Raw genomic sequence first — 14929 nt, 5'->3', positions numbered from 1 at the left:
CTCTCTCTCTCTCTCTCTCTCTCTCTCTCTCTCTCTCTCCTACAGGGACCTCTTGTGTAAAATTGGAGGGAGGGGTAGTCTAGGTCCTTGCTAGCCAGACTGTCTACAAGTTTTTTGTGGGCGGAACATCGTTATTTCTGAGTTAGAACATGGCTCCGTAGCTGTGTTTATGTTGTGTTTTCGTTTGGTAATTTCATTTCTTGGTCTTCTAGTATTATTTTAGGGTTGTTCCCCTTGAAAACTTATCTTCCAAACTTGAGCTGAAAAGGTAAGGGAAGGGGTACTCCTTCCTGGCTGGGCCAATGGATGGCAGTAACAGGTTGATCAAGTGCCTTGGCTTGCCTAGGACTGAGGGGTTTCCCAGGACAGGGGACTTCCTTTTGGTTCTGGGCAAACTGGTATGGTCGGTCACCCCCATGACGAGAAAAGTGAAGACCTAGAGGTGGCTAGAAACACTCTTTTCTTGTCCCTTTCTATAAGGAGTTTCCCAAGTCTGTGTGCCTCCCTCATAGAGAGCCAGTGAGCAGGAGCAAAAGGCTGCCCTTCACCTCAGACCCCTGGCCCACTTCAGACCACAGCTGCCAGGAAAGATGCTGAAAAGCTTGACTAATGCTGATGCTGTGGGGGAGTTTCCCTTTTTCTTTAAAGAAAGAAAAAAGAAAGGAAAAACACACATACACACACACGCACACACACACACACACAAAACAGAAAAGACCCAGTGGAAAAAAAAAATGATGAGTTGAGAGGCAAGTGGCAAGCCCTCCACAGCCCCAGGAGACAGCAGACAGCTCATTTGTTTAAATTTGCAGCTGACGCCTGCCACCTCTCCATAGGCACCAGCACAGAGCTTCTCAGCATCAGTGTGGTGTGAGCAGTCTGGTGACGCAGGACTGCAGCTATGAGCTACCCACTAACCCTGGACGTGAACCTCAACACCTATAACAACCTGGAGGACCTGGTGAGTAGACAGGAGCACCTTGCTGTCCAGGTCCTGCTTGGGATTTTATAGATTCTGTGTTGAGGGGGATGGCACAGCTTGGGAGTCCCTCCGCGAGGATTGTAGGACACAGGCCAATGCACAGGTGCCTGTGCTTTTAGACTTTTATTGTCCACTATGTGGTGCCATTAACAGATAGCAGAGGGAGAAGGCAGGCAGAGAATGAGGTTCTGCATCCCCTCTTGGTTCTTCAATGGAGAGTCCTCTCTTTGTCTCTTTGGGTTAGAATGGCAAAGCATTTCAGAAGTTCTCTTCTCTCTCTCTCTCTCTCTCTCTCTCTCTCTCTCTCTCTCTCTCTCTTCCTCTCTCTGTCTTTCAAGACAGGGTTTCTCTGTGTATCCCTGGCTGTCCTGGAATTCATTCTGTAGACCAGGTTAGCCTTGAACTTACAGAGATCCTCCTGCCCAAGTGCTGGGTTTTAAGGCATGAGCCCATACTTAGCACACCTAGCTGGAAGCTTTCTTATTTCTCTTTCTTTCTTTCTTTCTTTCTTTCTTTCTTTCTTTCTTTCTTTCTTTCTTTTCCGAGACAGGGTTTCTCTGTGGCTTTGGAGCCTGTCCTGGAACTAGCTCTTGTAGACCAGGCTGGCCTCGAACTCACAGAGATCTGCCTGCCTCTGCCTCCCGAGAGCTGGGATTAAAGGCATGCACCACCACCGCCTGTCTGGAAGCTTTCTTAATGTCAGTATGCCAACACTGCTAGCCCATCAGTCAATGCGTAGCTGTTCACTGGGAAAATGCTCAGTTGGTAGAGTGTGTGCAAGCGTGCATGAAACTGGGTTTCATCCCCAGCACACATACACTAAGTATGGTGGTACATGCCTGTAATCCTAGCATGAGAAAGACGGAGGCAGGAGGATCAGAAGTTCAAGATCATCCTCAGCTACATAACGAGTTTGGAGCTAGCCTAGAACACATGAGACCTTGTCTCAAATATATATATATATATATATATATATATATATATATATATATATATAATTGTTTATCTTGTTGTATGGTTTTGTCATCAAAGTACAACTTTCTGTATTGGATGGAGAAGTTTGAGAACCTAATCTTTGCCCTCAAATAGTTTATGGTCTAAGCAAGAGGGAGGAACGAATCCCTGGCTAGAAGCTTTTAGACAAAAGTATAGATGAAGTGTGTGAACAGATGGTGGCCAGAAAGAGGATCCCAGTGGCCAGAGTCATGCAGCAGGGGGATGCTAAGCTGCGTTCCTCCTAAAAGTGTCTTAGAGCATGCTGTAGCCTCCAGGAAAGAGCTGTTGTCTCTACAGACCAGGTGGTCTTGGAAGAGTTCCTTAGGTAGGAGTTAAAAAAAAGTGATGCCCAGCACCACTCTCTGGTACCCACCCAAGTGTCTCCAGGGAAGCACAGTAGTTCACTTGACTTGGGTGCCACGGTGCTACCAAAGGATGTTGTAGGGAACAGCTCAAGCAAAAAGCCCCAGGGCTTTGGGGTGTGGGCAGCAGCGGACTTGGAAACTTCATCATGGGTCTTATTCTCTTAGAGCTGCTTCTGGGATAGACCATGAATGCTCCCAGCCCTGGGTCCTATCAGATTTCCTACCCTGAGCACACCTTGAGGTGCTCCCCCAACTCTCCCAGCTCCAGCATCTGGGGTCTGCTCTATCACTTACCCATGGTGCCCCCGGGCTTGCTGGGGGATGCTCCTTTAAGACTCTATGTCCTCCACAGTCTAGCCCTGGTTCAGATCTAGCCATGTTTGTTCAGGACATGCTGTGGTTTGCAGGTCCAATGCAAAAGCAAAATATAAAGCCACTTGTTGAAAAAGAACGAAAAATGCCAAAGGTGGGCATGGTAGCCCACAGCTGTAATCCCAGCACTCAAAAGATTCAGGCAAGAGGACTGTGAATTTGAGCCCAGGTGGCTACACAGAGAGACTCTGTTTCAAACAAGGAACAAATCGAAAAAAATTCAAGATGACAACAGAAAGCATTAAACCAATCCTGACTTCCTTTGAAGTGCAAAATCCCCATGACTGCCCAAGTGGCACCTTCATGATGCCAGCTGAGTCCAACCAGGATCTAGGCCAGACCCCAGGTCAGATTTAAAGCCGAAATGTTTGACAAGGCAGCATGCTCCCACCCTCGCCCTCATCCCTACCACTGGCTGCCCCTGATTCGGTTAGTTGGTATCTTCTGCCCACAGCATCAAGCTGACCATCAGCCCTGACCCAGTTGGATGCCTTTGTAACCACCTGGAGACCTGGCCGTCCCTGGCTTCTGAGAAACCTCAAGAGTTTCCCCTAACTGCACACCGCACCTCACTGTGTGACCTACTAGAGACAGGTGGTGGCAGGGGGCAGAGGGACAGCAGAGGGGGTTTACGACATGCAGCAAACCTACGTTCCGAGGAGAGAAGCCTAGCAACTTCTCCATGACACATATCAAAGCAAAGGCCCTCAGCTATGTGCCTGGACATCAGCTAGGATCTAAATAGGGTCTAGCTGGGAACCCTAAGACAATCCTGGCCCTGGGTCCCTTCAATCAGGCACACCCTGCCTTCACCTGCCTCCCATGTGGTGTGCTCTCCTCAGGGGTAGCTGACACTCTGGAACACAGAGCCTCTGCTTTGGCCCCGCCCACCCGAAAGGTCATAACTAGCCTTGGCACACTGCCCACTCTGCCACAGTGCAGGTGTCCTGGATGGCAGCACAGAGGCAGAAGAGTCTGGCATTAGTGGCTTCTCAATAAAATTGTGGATTTCTCTTTTACTCAGTTTGTTTCTTGTACTGAATTGGAAACCAAGACCTCATGCATCCCTGGCTCTCCCAAGGAGCATTTTCTGTTTTGTGGTAGGAAGCTGAGGTCTTAACTTGACATTTTTCTGGGGAGTCTGCAGAGTTTCTCCCACTGATTTTATTTCCTGCTCCCCACTCCTTGCCCTTGACCCAAATGATTACTGGCCTACTTTCCCAGATCTCTAGGCTCTACACTCCAACTTTGGGTTTTGAAACAGGGATCTTGACAAGTCAAGCAACGCCCATCCCTTTGACCTATTTACATTTTTTCACATTTGTTTATTTATAGTGTGTGTGTATGCATGTGCCTGTGTGTGTGTGCACATGCACTTGTGGGATTTAATTCTTTCTTCCCAGTGTGTCTATCCCAAGGATCGAACTCCAGTGTGCAGGCTTGGTGGCAGGTGCCTTTACCCACTGAGCTCTCTCACCAGCCTCTCTTTTTTATTATTTTTAATTAATTTAGTTAATGAATTAATTTTGAGAAAGGATCTCTTTGTAGTCTGACCTGTCCAGGAACTTGTTATGTAGACCAGGCTGGCCTTGAACTCACAGAGATCTGCCTGCCTCTGCTTCCCAAGAGATTAAAGGTACACTAAACTATTCCCTGCCCACCTTTTATATTAGTGAATTTATTATTATTAGTAGTAGTAGTGTGTATTGTATGAGGACACGTGTTTGACATGATTTCTGTGTGGAGGCCAGAGGAGATCATTTGAGAATTCCTTCTCTCCTTTCACCTTGGATTCTGGGGGTCAAACTCAGGTCATCAGGCTTGTATAACAAGCCCCTTTACCCACTGAGGCATTGCACAAGCCCCCTTTGTCCTCTGAAATTCAATGATCACCTTTGACCTCGTGAACACCTGCTAGCTTAAGGCGGGCCATTAATCCTTATGAGTGCAAGATCTGAACAAAACTTCTAGATGGCAAGACCCAGGAAGGAGGACCCTGGTGCCCAGGGTAGATGTGACAGGAAAAGTCACCCTATTGCCCAGGGGTCTCGGTAGACCTGGAGGAGAGTCTGCCTAGGAGAGCCACCGTGGGCTGTTTCGTTTCACACCTCCAAACTGAGGTCTTTGACTGGGCATGTCTGGAAGCAGGGCCTTGGTTGGGCACCCACACAGGCTAGTGATGATGTAGATCTCCAGCCCTCAGGAGGTGGGGCCGCCACAGCACAGGTCCTAGCTCCAGTGTTTAGTTTCCCTGACCCTACCTCACGGACGATCACTACGAGCCATAAACTCGGTGTGACCAGAGCATCACCGTCACAGTCTGTCCACACACAACTGTCTCATTTCACCACGGAATGAAAAAGAGGAACCAAAACTTGCTCAGGCTGTTTCTGGGCTTTACCTGAGGGAAGGGGAGGGAGGGTCCCCTCATTCTGACCACGTGAAAAGTCCCACAGAAGCCCCGGTAGAGGAAGCCTCAACTGGGGAGGGGAGGTTGGAGGGATCAGAAATGAGGGGAAACCTGAGGCCAGTCTGGGAGGGATTGCATTAGGAGGGATCTGTCTAGGTTCTGTTGCTCAGACTGCAGTGTCTAGGTTCCATCAGTCGGATCCCAGAGACTGTGTTAGGAACGCATGCCCTCCCAAGGGACAGTCTGCCTGGCCCCATTCCGTTGGAAGATACATAAAGAGCCACCACGTATTTAGAACACAGAGTCAGAGCACAAGAATAAGCTTTCTCTTGGGAATGAAAGGCAAAATACTTCAAATCAACACTATCCTGGAAAGGCCAGCAAAATGGCTCAGTGGGTAAAGGTGTTTGCTTCCAAGCCTGACGACCTGGGTTCAATCCTGTGTCTCACATGGTGAGAAGAGAGAACCAGCTCCCCAGGATGGTCTCTGCTCTTCTTACATGTGCATGCACACAAATAAATATAATAAAATTTATTTAAAAAAAAGAAAAAACATTTAGCCCGGCGGTGGTGGCGCACGCCTTTAATCCCAGCACTCGGGAGGCAGAGGCAGGCGGACCTCTGTGAGTTCGAGGCCAGCCTGGTCTACAAGAGCTAGTTCCAGGACAGGAACCAAAAAGCTACGGAGAAACCCTGTCTCAAAAATAAAAAAAAAAGAAAAAAAAAAAAGAAAAAACATTTAAAATAAGTGCTAACTCAGGAGGTGGTTTTAAGAGGTTCCTGAGGGATGCAGGGGCGTGTGCCTTGACTGAACTGGTCTTCACAGTGCAGGCTCACGAGGGGAACTCACCTGAAGTCTAAAGGTGTGATGAGAGGTAGGGGTTGCTTAGTATCTCTCCCAGAGCAAAGCATGATGGCCATAATCCAAGAACCCAAGAGACTGAGGCAGGAGGATCTTATGTCCAAGGTTAGCTTGAGTTCAAGGCTAGCCTGGGCTACACAGGATATCTTGTCTCAAAAAACTAAAAAAGCTGGAGAGACTCGGCTCAGCGGGTAAGAGCACTTGCTGTTCTTCCAAGTTTGCTTTCCAGCACCCATATCCAGTCAGATGCCTTCTTCTAGCCTCTGATAACACGCACTCGTACAAGGCAGATGGACCCGTGTGTCCTACACACACACACACAATCACAAATACACAATCTCTCACACACACACCCATATCCAGTCAGATGCCTTCTTCTAGCCCCTGAGAACATGCACCCGTACATGGCAGATGGACCCGTGTGTCCTACACACACACAATCACAAATACACAATCTCTCACACACACCCATATCCAGTCGGATGCCTTCTTCTAGCCCCTGAGAACACGCACCCGTACATGGCAGATGCACACATGTACATGACGCGCACACAATCGTCTGTTACACACACAACAGCAAGTGGAAAGGCAGTGAGGGGCAGCGAATGGAGACGCAGTTCAGTGGTAAAACACTCGTCTAGCTTGGGAAATGCCCTAGGTTCATCCCTGGAACTGAAAAGAAAAAACAGCAAAATTCAGCTTGTGCGTGTCGATGGAGCTCAAGGACAGCACAGTGCAGGCCTTGGAGTGCCAGAGCTGGGCCTGAGAGGAGTCCTGGGCAGGAAGGTCTGCTGGCTCCTCAGGGCTGGGAACTGGAGTGGCCTGGGGCATTCACAGGCTGCAGGGCAGGCTAGAGAAGTGGAGCCTGCTAGGGTGGCAACTGACAACCAAAGCATTAGCAAAGCAGAAGCGGGTGTATGGTCCAGCCTCTTTCCTGAGGCAGGAATTTTCCCCTTGTGCTTGAACTCAAAGATATCCCATTGCTGGACAATCGTGCTTAAAAAGCAGTCCCTCCATTGGCTGGACTGTTCATTTCTCCTGGTCTACACCTGAGGCTCACATCAGAGCCCAGGCCTGCCTGTCCTCCCAACCCAGGGCCCTTCCCTGTCTTTAAAGACAGTTCAAGGACTTCAGGCTTCTCTTTCGTGCAACCCACCTTCCTAGCACCAGGAAACGCCTTTCCAGGCCAGAGTTTTCCAAACAGAAGTAACCAACCCGGTAAAGGCTTCCCTCCCCTCATCTAGAGGACAAGGATAGCCTTCTGCCGGCCTTTTACTGATGACCCGTCTGTCAGCCAACAAACTCCCAATTTTCCCCCCATGATTCATTGCCCAAGACAGGTGTGTGTGTGTGTTGACGAGGTTGGATTCAAATGCTCCTTCTGATTCAGCCTCCTAACTAAGGTTAGGCTACAGGTTGAACCCCAGTCCAGGTCTCTCACTTGTAATAATTCCATCTGGTGAACTTGAGCCCCTGGTCTCTGCTTATGGAGGACTCTGCATTGTTAAAAGCATTCCCCAGAGGCAGGCGGATCTCTGTGAGTTCGAGGCCAGCCTGGTCTACAAAGGGAGTTCCAGGACAGGCTCCAAAGCTACAGAGAAACCCTGTCTCGAAAAACCAAAAAAAAAAAAAAAAAGCATTCCCCAGTCGGCTGGGCGGTGGTGGTGCACGCCTTTAATCCCAGCACTTGGGAGGCAGCGGCAGACAGATCTCTGTGAGTTCGAGGCCAGTCTGGTCTCAAGAGCTAGTTCCAGGACAGGCTCCAAAACTACAGAGAAATCCTGTCTCAAAAAGAGAAAAAAAAAAAGTTCCCAGTCATGCAGGCTTGGGTGCTAGGAAAACTCAGTGTGGAGCCGTGAGGAATGTCCCCTACCCGGTCTCAGAGAGATCCTGTCAGTAAACCCCAGCACAGCAGTTCTCAACCTTCCTGATGTTACGACCCTTTAATACAATCCCTCATGTTGTGGTGTGACCCCAACCATAAAATTATTTTTATTGCTACCTCATCACTGAAATTTCGCTACTGTTAAGAGTTGTAATGTAAATACCTGATATGCAGGATATCTAATATGCAACCCCTATGTAAGGGCTGTTCCATTTCCCAAGGGGTCTTGACCCACAGGTTGAGAGCGGCTGCCCCAGCAGAACTGCCTGCGAGAGGGCTCAAGGCAGCAAAGCAGCGTCTTGACTTAGAGAAAATGCAGGTAGCTTAGAAGCTTTGCTTGTCTGGGGAAGGGCCCACAACTTGTGTAGGAGAAAGAGGACCATCTGTGGATCCCATCATGAGTGAAGCACTTGGCATGTCTTGACCTCTTCTGCCTACCCTATCCCTAATACCAGGACCAGCTAGGCATCCTCCTGCCCCAGAGTTCTCAGTGTGTTCCTGACAACTCACACCTGCCTTAGTTCCAGGCAGCACGTTTTCTGATGGGGCGTGCATCCCCATAGCTTGTAAGCTGTTTGTGCTCTGTTGGGTACCTGCCTATGAAGCCTGGCACTGTGGTCCCTCTGGGCACATGTTTGTGTGGTGTGTGTGCTGCCATCACAGGGGGAACACACATGAGGCTTTCTGCCGCTTCTATAGCAAAGGATGAGTGAGCCACTTGTCCCACCGCTGACCCTGTGCTCTCCCTGAGCGGAAACCAGGCAGCTCCCTTTGACAGTATGTGTCCCACTGTGTTGTGGATATCTCATCTCCGTCTTTCCACCAGGCCAGAGGCAACCTAACCTTACAGTTTCTCTCCATGGTCTAGAGGAGTGCCCGCGCACGCGTGGTAGGAAGTGGCTTTAACACTCTTGAACTCCAAATCATCTGTTTGACGCCTCCCTTTGATATGTACCAAACCAGCTTCCTCCCATGTTCTCCTCCTCTGAAGACTCTGCCAAAACAATACCTCTTGGCAGGGAGGAAGAGGTAGACACTCACCCTCTAAACCTGCCCCCGTGGAAATGTCCCACTGATTGAACTTTGAATGAACAATGAGTTGATCAGCCTAAAGGCTTTTTAAGGTGATAACTTGAACAGTCATCATAAAGGGCCGCTTGGCCAGACCAGCTAGACTCACACGCTTCCCTGGACAAGGGAGTGGCCAGCTTCAGCAACTGCCAGGGTGAGTGGCATCCAGATGCCTCCCTGTCCCAGGCCTTCATCACATCTCCACCGTCTGTCTGCACAAGGACCGCTCACCCCCAGTGTCCCCTCCACCTCCTATAGCAGAGTCAGAGTCAAAGGCTGTTTTCAACTATTCGGTCCACCGTTCTATTGTAAATAACTCCCTCTAGGGACAGGGAACCTAAGTTAGACCCCAGAGGCAGGATTTACAGAAAGATGCAAAGGAGATGCGAGTTCCTGCTGAGCCCTAGGCAGCCAGGGATTCCTAGCAGAAGGGGCCAGGAAGGATGGAGGATGATGGGGTTGGTTGACTTGGACCCCGAAGGAAGGCCAGGGATTTAGAGAGGCAGACTTGAACAAGGAAGAACTAGGCGAAGGTGTCAGGAAGCTGTCTGGCTTGTTGCGGGCAGGCAGCTGGTAGAATGCATCCCTTAGGCGTAGGGTACCTGATACAGTTTGACACATCAAAGGAGTAGACATTTTGGAAACTTTAATTTTTATTTTTGCAGGGCTAAGGCTCAAAATCAGGGCTCTGTATATGCTAGGTAAGCATCCTACCTGCTGAAAGACACCCTCAGCCTCTTTTAGAGGAACGTAAGGCTTCTCTCTGGGGCATCCAGACCCCATTTCACAGGACCACTATTTCCTAATGAGTGTAGGGCCCTTTTCCTCATTCACAGGCTCTGGTTTTGTCCATGGGAGGCAAGTGCTCTACTCCAGAAATGGACAGCCTTGTTTGTTTGTTTGTTATAGGGACCCAAGCAGCACAGGCTAGCCTGGAACTCATGTATATGGAAGCACCCTTGATCTCTTGATCCTCTGTCACATCTCCCCAATGCATATGTCACCATGCCTAGCCGAGCTCTGTGGTTTGTTTGTTTGTTTGTTTAAACCATGGAGTCAAAAGTGAAGCTCTCTAGTTTAAAGGCAAGGAGAGGAGCTGGGAAGCCTAGCTCCGGCACTTCTGTGACGTGCATACCATCCTAGACCTTTGTGCCGTATGGATGCCCTGTCATTGGTTCTGAAATTGAGCCATGTGTGTTCAAAGTCTTTCCCTAAGAGAACAGACACACCGTAAACTTAATTTTCTTCCAAATACATGCTACATTCTGCTGTGTGAAGCTTGACTTGACCCATCTTTCTGCTGACAGACATTATCACAAAAATGGCTTTTTATAAATGACTTTATTGTTGAATATGAAATTAGAAAAACAAGACAAAGACAAAAAGACAACTTTTTTTTTTTTTTTTTGGTTTTTAAGACAGGGTTTCTCCGTGTAACAGCCCTAATTGTCCATTAATCCCAGCACTTGGGAGGCAGAGGTGGGCAAATCTCAGTGAATTTGAGGTCAGCCTGGTCTACAAGACCTAGTTCCAAGACAGGCTCCAAAGCTACAGAAAAATCCTGTCTTGAAAAACAAAAACAAACAAACAAACCAACAAGAAAAGGACCTGGATGGCTGCAGCGATGGCTGTGTGGTTAAGAGCACTGGCTGCTCTTGCAGAGGACTGGGGATCAGTTCCCAGCATCCACATATATAACTCGTGTCAGGGGAGCCAATGCCCTCTTCTGACCTCTAAGGGCACCAGGCACACACATGCTACATATACATATATGCAGGCAAAATACCCATACACACAAAATAAAATTTTAATTTTTTTTTTTTTTTTGAGACAGGGTTTTTCTGTAGCTTACGAGCCTGTCCTGGAACTAGTTCTTTTAGACCAGGCCAGCCTCAAGCTCATAGAGATCTGCCTGCCTCTGCCTCCCTAGTGCTGAGATTAAAGGTATCCGATCCGTCACCACCGCCCGCTAATATTTTTTTTAAAAAAGGATTAATAGAGAGATCAGATGAAGGGTGGTGCTGAGGTAATGGCAGGAGAAGGAGACACTGAAGAGGGTGGTAGATAGCATCACCATTTTACCACGTGTCCCCATTTCTTCTTAAAGAACCACCTGCTCCAGAGACCAAAAGACCAAGATGAGGAATAGGTTTACCCATGGCAGTGAGTGTGTGACATACAACTAGGGTGCCTGGGTGGCAAGAAAGCTCTGAGGTAACGGGTGAAGCCATCACTGCTTGCAGGAGACCCACTCTCCTGAAAGAGGGTCAGTATGAATTTCCCCAGCCTAGGGGACTGACCACCCACTGTCTCTGGCCTCCCTGGGGCCCATCGTTTGTTCCATACTATCTTTTGAACCCATTGTTGGGTGGGTGTAATTGCTTTTGCATCGGCCCCCAGGAGGAGGTCGGTGAGGGGAAGGCAGGAAGAACAGAGAGGGGAGGTGAGGAGCAGCAGGTGCAGAGCAGCTGTGAGTGAAAGGAATGAAAACAGGCTCTCTGTCTTCCTCTGTGGTTAGCAGGCAAACAACCTGAGAGCCCGGCTGATGGAGGGCGGCGACAGAGGGCAGGGAGGATGTGGAGGTAGCAAGTTCCAGAGATGTAACAGGCATGCCCCCTTCTTTTCCACTCAGAACAGGCTCCCTTCCTTCCCTGCGCCTGGTCTCCCTGTCTGTGACTCATTTTTTGCCTCTGCTGGGTTCCTGCGCCTAGGGAGTTTGCTCTCTGGTTGGGAAGTAATTGGAAACTCGGTCTCTGCCCCGCCCCCAGCAGGCTTTGCAGGGACGCTTAGGTAGTGTTGCTCAGTGGCAGAGGTAGTGGCTCTGGAGACAGGCAAATGTGCCTTCTTCAATCAAGCCTCCTCTTGAGCGAGAGGCATCTGTAAAATAGGAGTAAGATTACAAAAAAAGAGAAAGAGAAAGATTATACCTCAAACACTCAGCAGTCAGAGGCAGAACCACCCAAATCCGAGGCCAGCCTGGTCTACACAGTAAATTCCACATATATCCCTAGGGATAAATAGGGAAATCCTGTCTAAGAATAAAAATGGAAGGAAGGGAGGGAGGTAGGAAGGGGAGGGGAAGGAGGGAGGGAAGGAGGGAGGGAGGGAGGGAGGGGGGAGGGAGGGAGGGAGGGAGGGATGAAGGAAGGAAGGAAGGAAGGAAGGAAGGAAGGAAGGAAGGAAGGAAGGAAGGAAGGAAGGAAAAGATGGCGAGATCTGTTCAAGGATACACCAAGGGGAAATGGAATAATGCAGACAAGAAGCAGTTAGCCTAGGACAGGAAACATCCCAGAGAGTTTCCTCTCAGAGAGAAAGGAAAGAGCTACCGTTTCTTATTTTTCTTTCTCTTTGTCCTCGCAGTACAAGGAATGGGCCATCTACAATAGCAGCACAGAGATACCCTCGCAGGAAAGTCACTTCTGTCCCACAGTGGAGGGACCCCTCCTGACCTCCTTCAAGGCGATCTTCATGCCTGTGGCCTACAGCCTCATCTTCCTCCTGGGGATGATGGGAAACATCCTGGTGCTCGTGATCCTGGAGCGGCACCGGCATACTCGAAGCTCGACCGAGACCTTCCTGTTCCACCTGGCCGTAGCTGACCTCCTCCTGGTCTTTATCCTGCCTTTTGCAGTGGCTGAGGGCTCTGTGGGCTGGGTCCTAGGGACCGTGCTCTGCAAAGTTGTGATCGCGCTGCACAAAATCAATTTCTACTGCAGCAGCCTGCTGCTGGCCTGCATAGCCGTAGACCGTTACCTGGCCATTGTCCACGCTGTCCACGCCTACCGCCGCCGCCGCCTCTTCTCCATCCACATCACCTGTGCCACCATTTGGCTGGCCGGCTTCCTGTTTGCCTTGCCAGAAGTCCTCTTTGCCAAGGTCGGCCAACCTCATAACAATGACTCCCTGCCACAGTGCACCTTCTCTCAAGAGAACGAAGCTGAAACCAAAGCCTGGTTCACCTCCCGTTTCCTCTACCACATCGGGGGCTTCCTGCTACCAATGCTGGTGATGGGCTGGTGTTACGTGGGGGTGATACACAGACTCTGTCAGGCCCAGCGGCGCCCTCAGCGGCAGAAAGCAGTCAGGGTGGCCATCCTAGTGACAAGTATTTTCTTTCTTTGCTGGTCACCCTACCACGTTGTCATTTTCCTAGACACACTGGAGAGACTGAAGGCTGTGGACAGCAGCTGCGAACTGAGTGGCTATCTCTCTGTGGCCATCACCGTGTGTGAATTCCTGGGCCTGGCCCACTGCTGTCTCAATCCCATGCTCTACACCTTCGCTGGTGTCAAGTTCCGCAGTGACTTGTCTCGGCTTCTGACGAAGTTGGGCTGTGCTGGCCCAGCCTCCCTTTGCCAAGTTTTCCCCAGCTGGCGCAAGAGCAGTCTCTCTGAGTCCGAGAACGCCACCTCTCTCACCACCTTCTAGATGCCAGAACTCCCACAACCCCCTTTCCGTTTGTTTGCCTTGGTAGCCTGGAGTGATGCTAGAAACCCGGTCAACAAAACCTGGGGTTCTAAGAGCTTGTTTGGGCCATGTCCCCAGATGGGACAACTAGAGAACTCTCTCTAGAATGTCCCTAAGCTCTTTTGCCAGCCCCTCAGGCTAACCGAGAGCTCTGGGAGGCAAAAGCAGCCTAAAGGCAGAGCAAGGGCTCTCTGGACTGCCTTCATCACCTTGGCTAAGAGCACTCCCCGTACCTCTCATCCTAACCAGCCAAATGTGAGACTCAGCTTTACTTCTCCCCGGCCACAGGGAAAACCACTAAGCCGGCGGGGGGGGCGGCGCCTACAGTCTCATCTCCCTCTGGTCATGGACCCCAGTATCTCCTCCATCATCTAAAAGGTTGCCACATGCCACAGCTCCCCACCACTTCTGTTCCACCGAGGAATAGCCAGCTGGCAGCAGAGCATGCCCTTACCGTGCCTGTCTCCAAAACACAAGCTTTGTGCCAGCCCTTCAACCCTGCTGTTCTCTTGAGCAAACAGGAAGCTGAAACTGATTTACTTTAGGCAGCTGTCTCACTCCAACCAAACCAGTATCGGGTCGGCCCCACGTTACTGGATCTTGGACTACAGACCAAGGACAGACTCCAGAAGGCCCCAGAGACTAGCCAGGGTCCTAAGAAGAGAAGAGGACAACCAGCAGGCAAGCAGTCCAGTGGAGAAATGGAAAGACACTGGCTCCAGGCACCAAAGAGCAGCAAGTAAAACTGAAACCCAGCTGTCTTCTCTGCCCAGAGACCAAAGCTTCCCAACTGGCAGGGAGATAAGATCCAGGGCCCTAGTGGTTTCTGGGCACTGATGGGGAAGGAGGCCAACTTCTCTCTCGTGCTGTAATCCTCAGGACCCATGGAAAGTGAAATAGCAAAGGGGTTCTAGCCTCAGAAGAGGGGGAGTTTAGCTAAGAAAATGAACACTGACCGGGCCTGGTGTCACATAGCTTTAATTCCAGCACTCAGAAGGCAGAGGCAGGCAGATCTCTGTGAGTTTGAGGTCTACAAAGCGAGTTCCAAGACAGTTAGGGCTGTTATATAGACAAACCCTGTCTCAAAAAACAAAAATAAATAGATAGATAAATAAATGAATAAAATGGGGGAAAAAAGAAAATGGAAACAGATCCTCATCTTCTAAGGTGGGAGAGGGAGGAGGGCAGGGGGAGGGCAATGTGAGAAGCCAACCGGAGCAGGGAAGTCCCCGAGCCCCAGGAAGGAGGTGCCGTGCCCCTGGGAGGGTACTACTCAAATGGAACCAGAGGAAGCTGCTCCACACCTGCTTAGGGGAAGCCTAGCAGGCAATTCTGAGCTCCTCTTCCTCCAGGCCACTGATTTAGGAGGGAAGGGGGGTTGGGGGAAGCTGGGTTGCCGGGTACCACTCAAGCCAGTCAGACAAGCTCCCTGGGGAACCCCACTAGGGAAATCAGTTCTACAGTTGCAGAGACTGTACCCTCACTGCAAACTGGAGACATCTTGGGATTCCCTTTTCTG

General features: G+C 50.0%; 1 protein-coding gene across 1 annotated transcript; it reads left to right on the top strand.

Moving 5' to 3' along the window:
- Positions 1-901: 901 nt before the first annotated feature.
- Positions 902-13372, top strand: Cxcr5 (C-X-C motif chemokine receptor 5). Its single transcript, XM_057768355.1, has 2 exons — positions 902-961; positions 12304-13372. The coding sequence occupies exons 1-2, from the start codon at positions 902-904 to the stop codon at positions 13369-13371; spliced, it is 1128 nt and encodes a 375-aa protein (XP_057624338.1). The 3' UTR covers position 13372.
- The last annotated feature ends 1557 nt before the right edge of the window (positions 13373-14929 follow it).

This window comes from Chionomys nivalis, chromosome 4 (assembly GCF_950005125.1).
Source record: "Chionomys nivalis chromosome 4, mChiNiv1.1, whole genome shotgun sequence".
NCBI lineage: Eukaryota > Metazoa > Chordata > Mammalia > Rodentia > Cricetidae > Chionomys > Chionomys nivalis.
The sequence above is the reverse complement of the archived record's forward strand: the minus strand, read 5'-3'. Positions and strand labels throughout refer to the sequence as shown.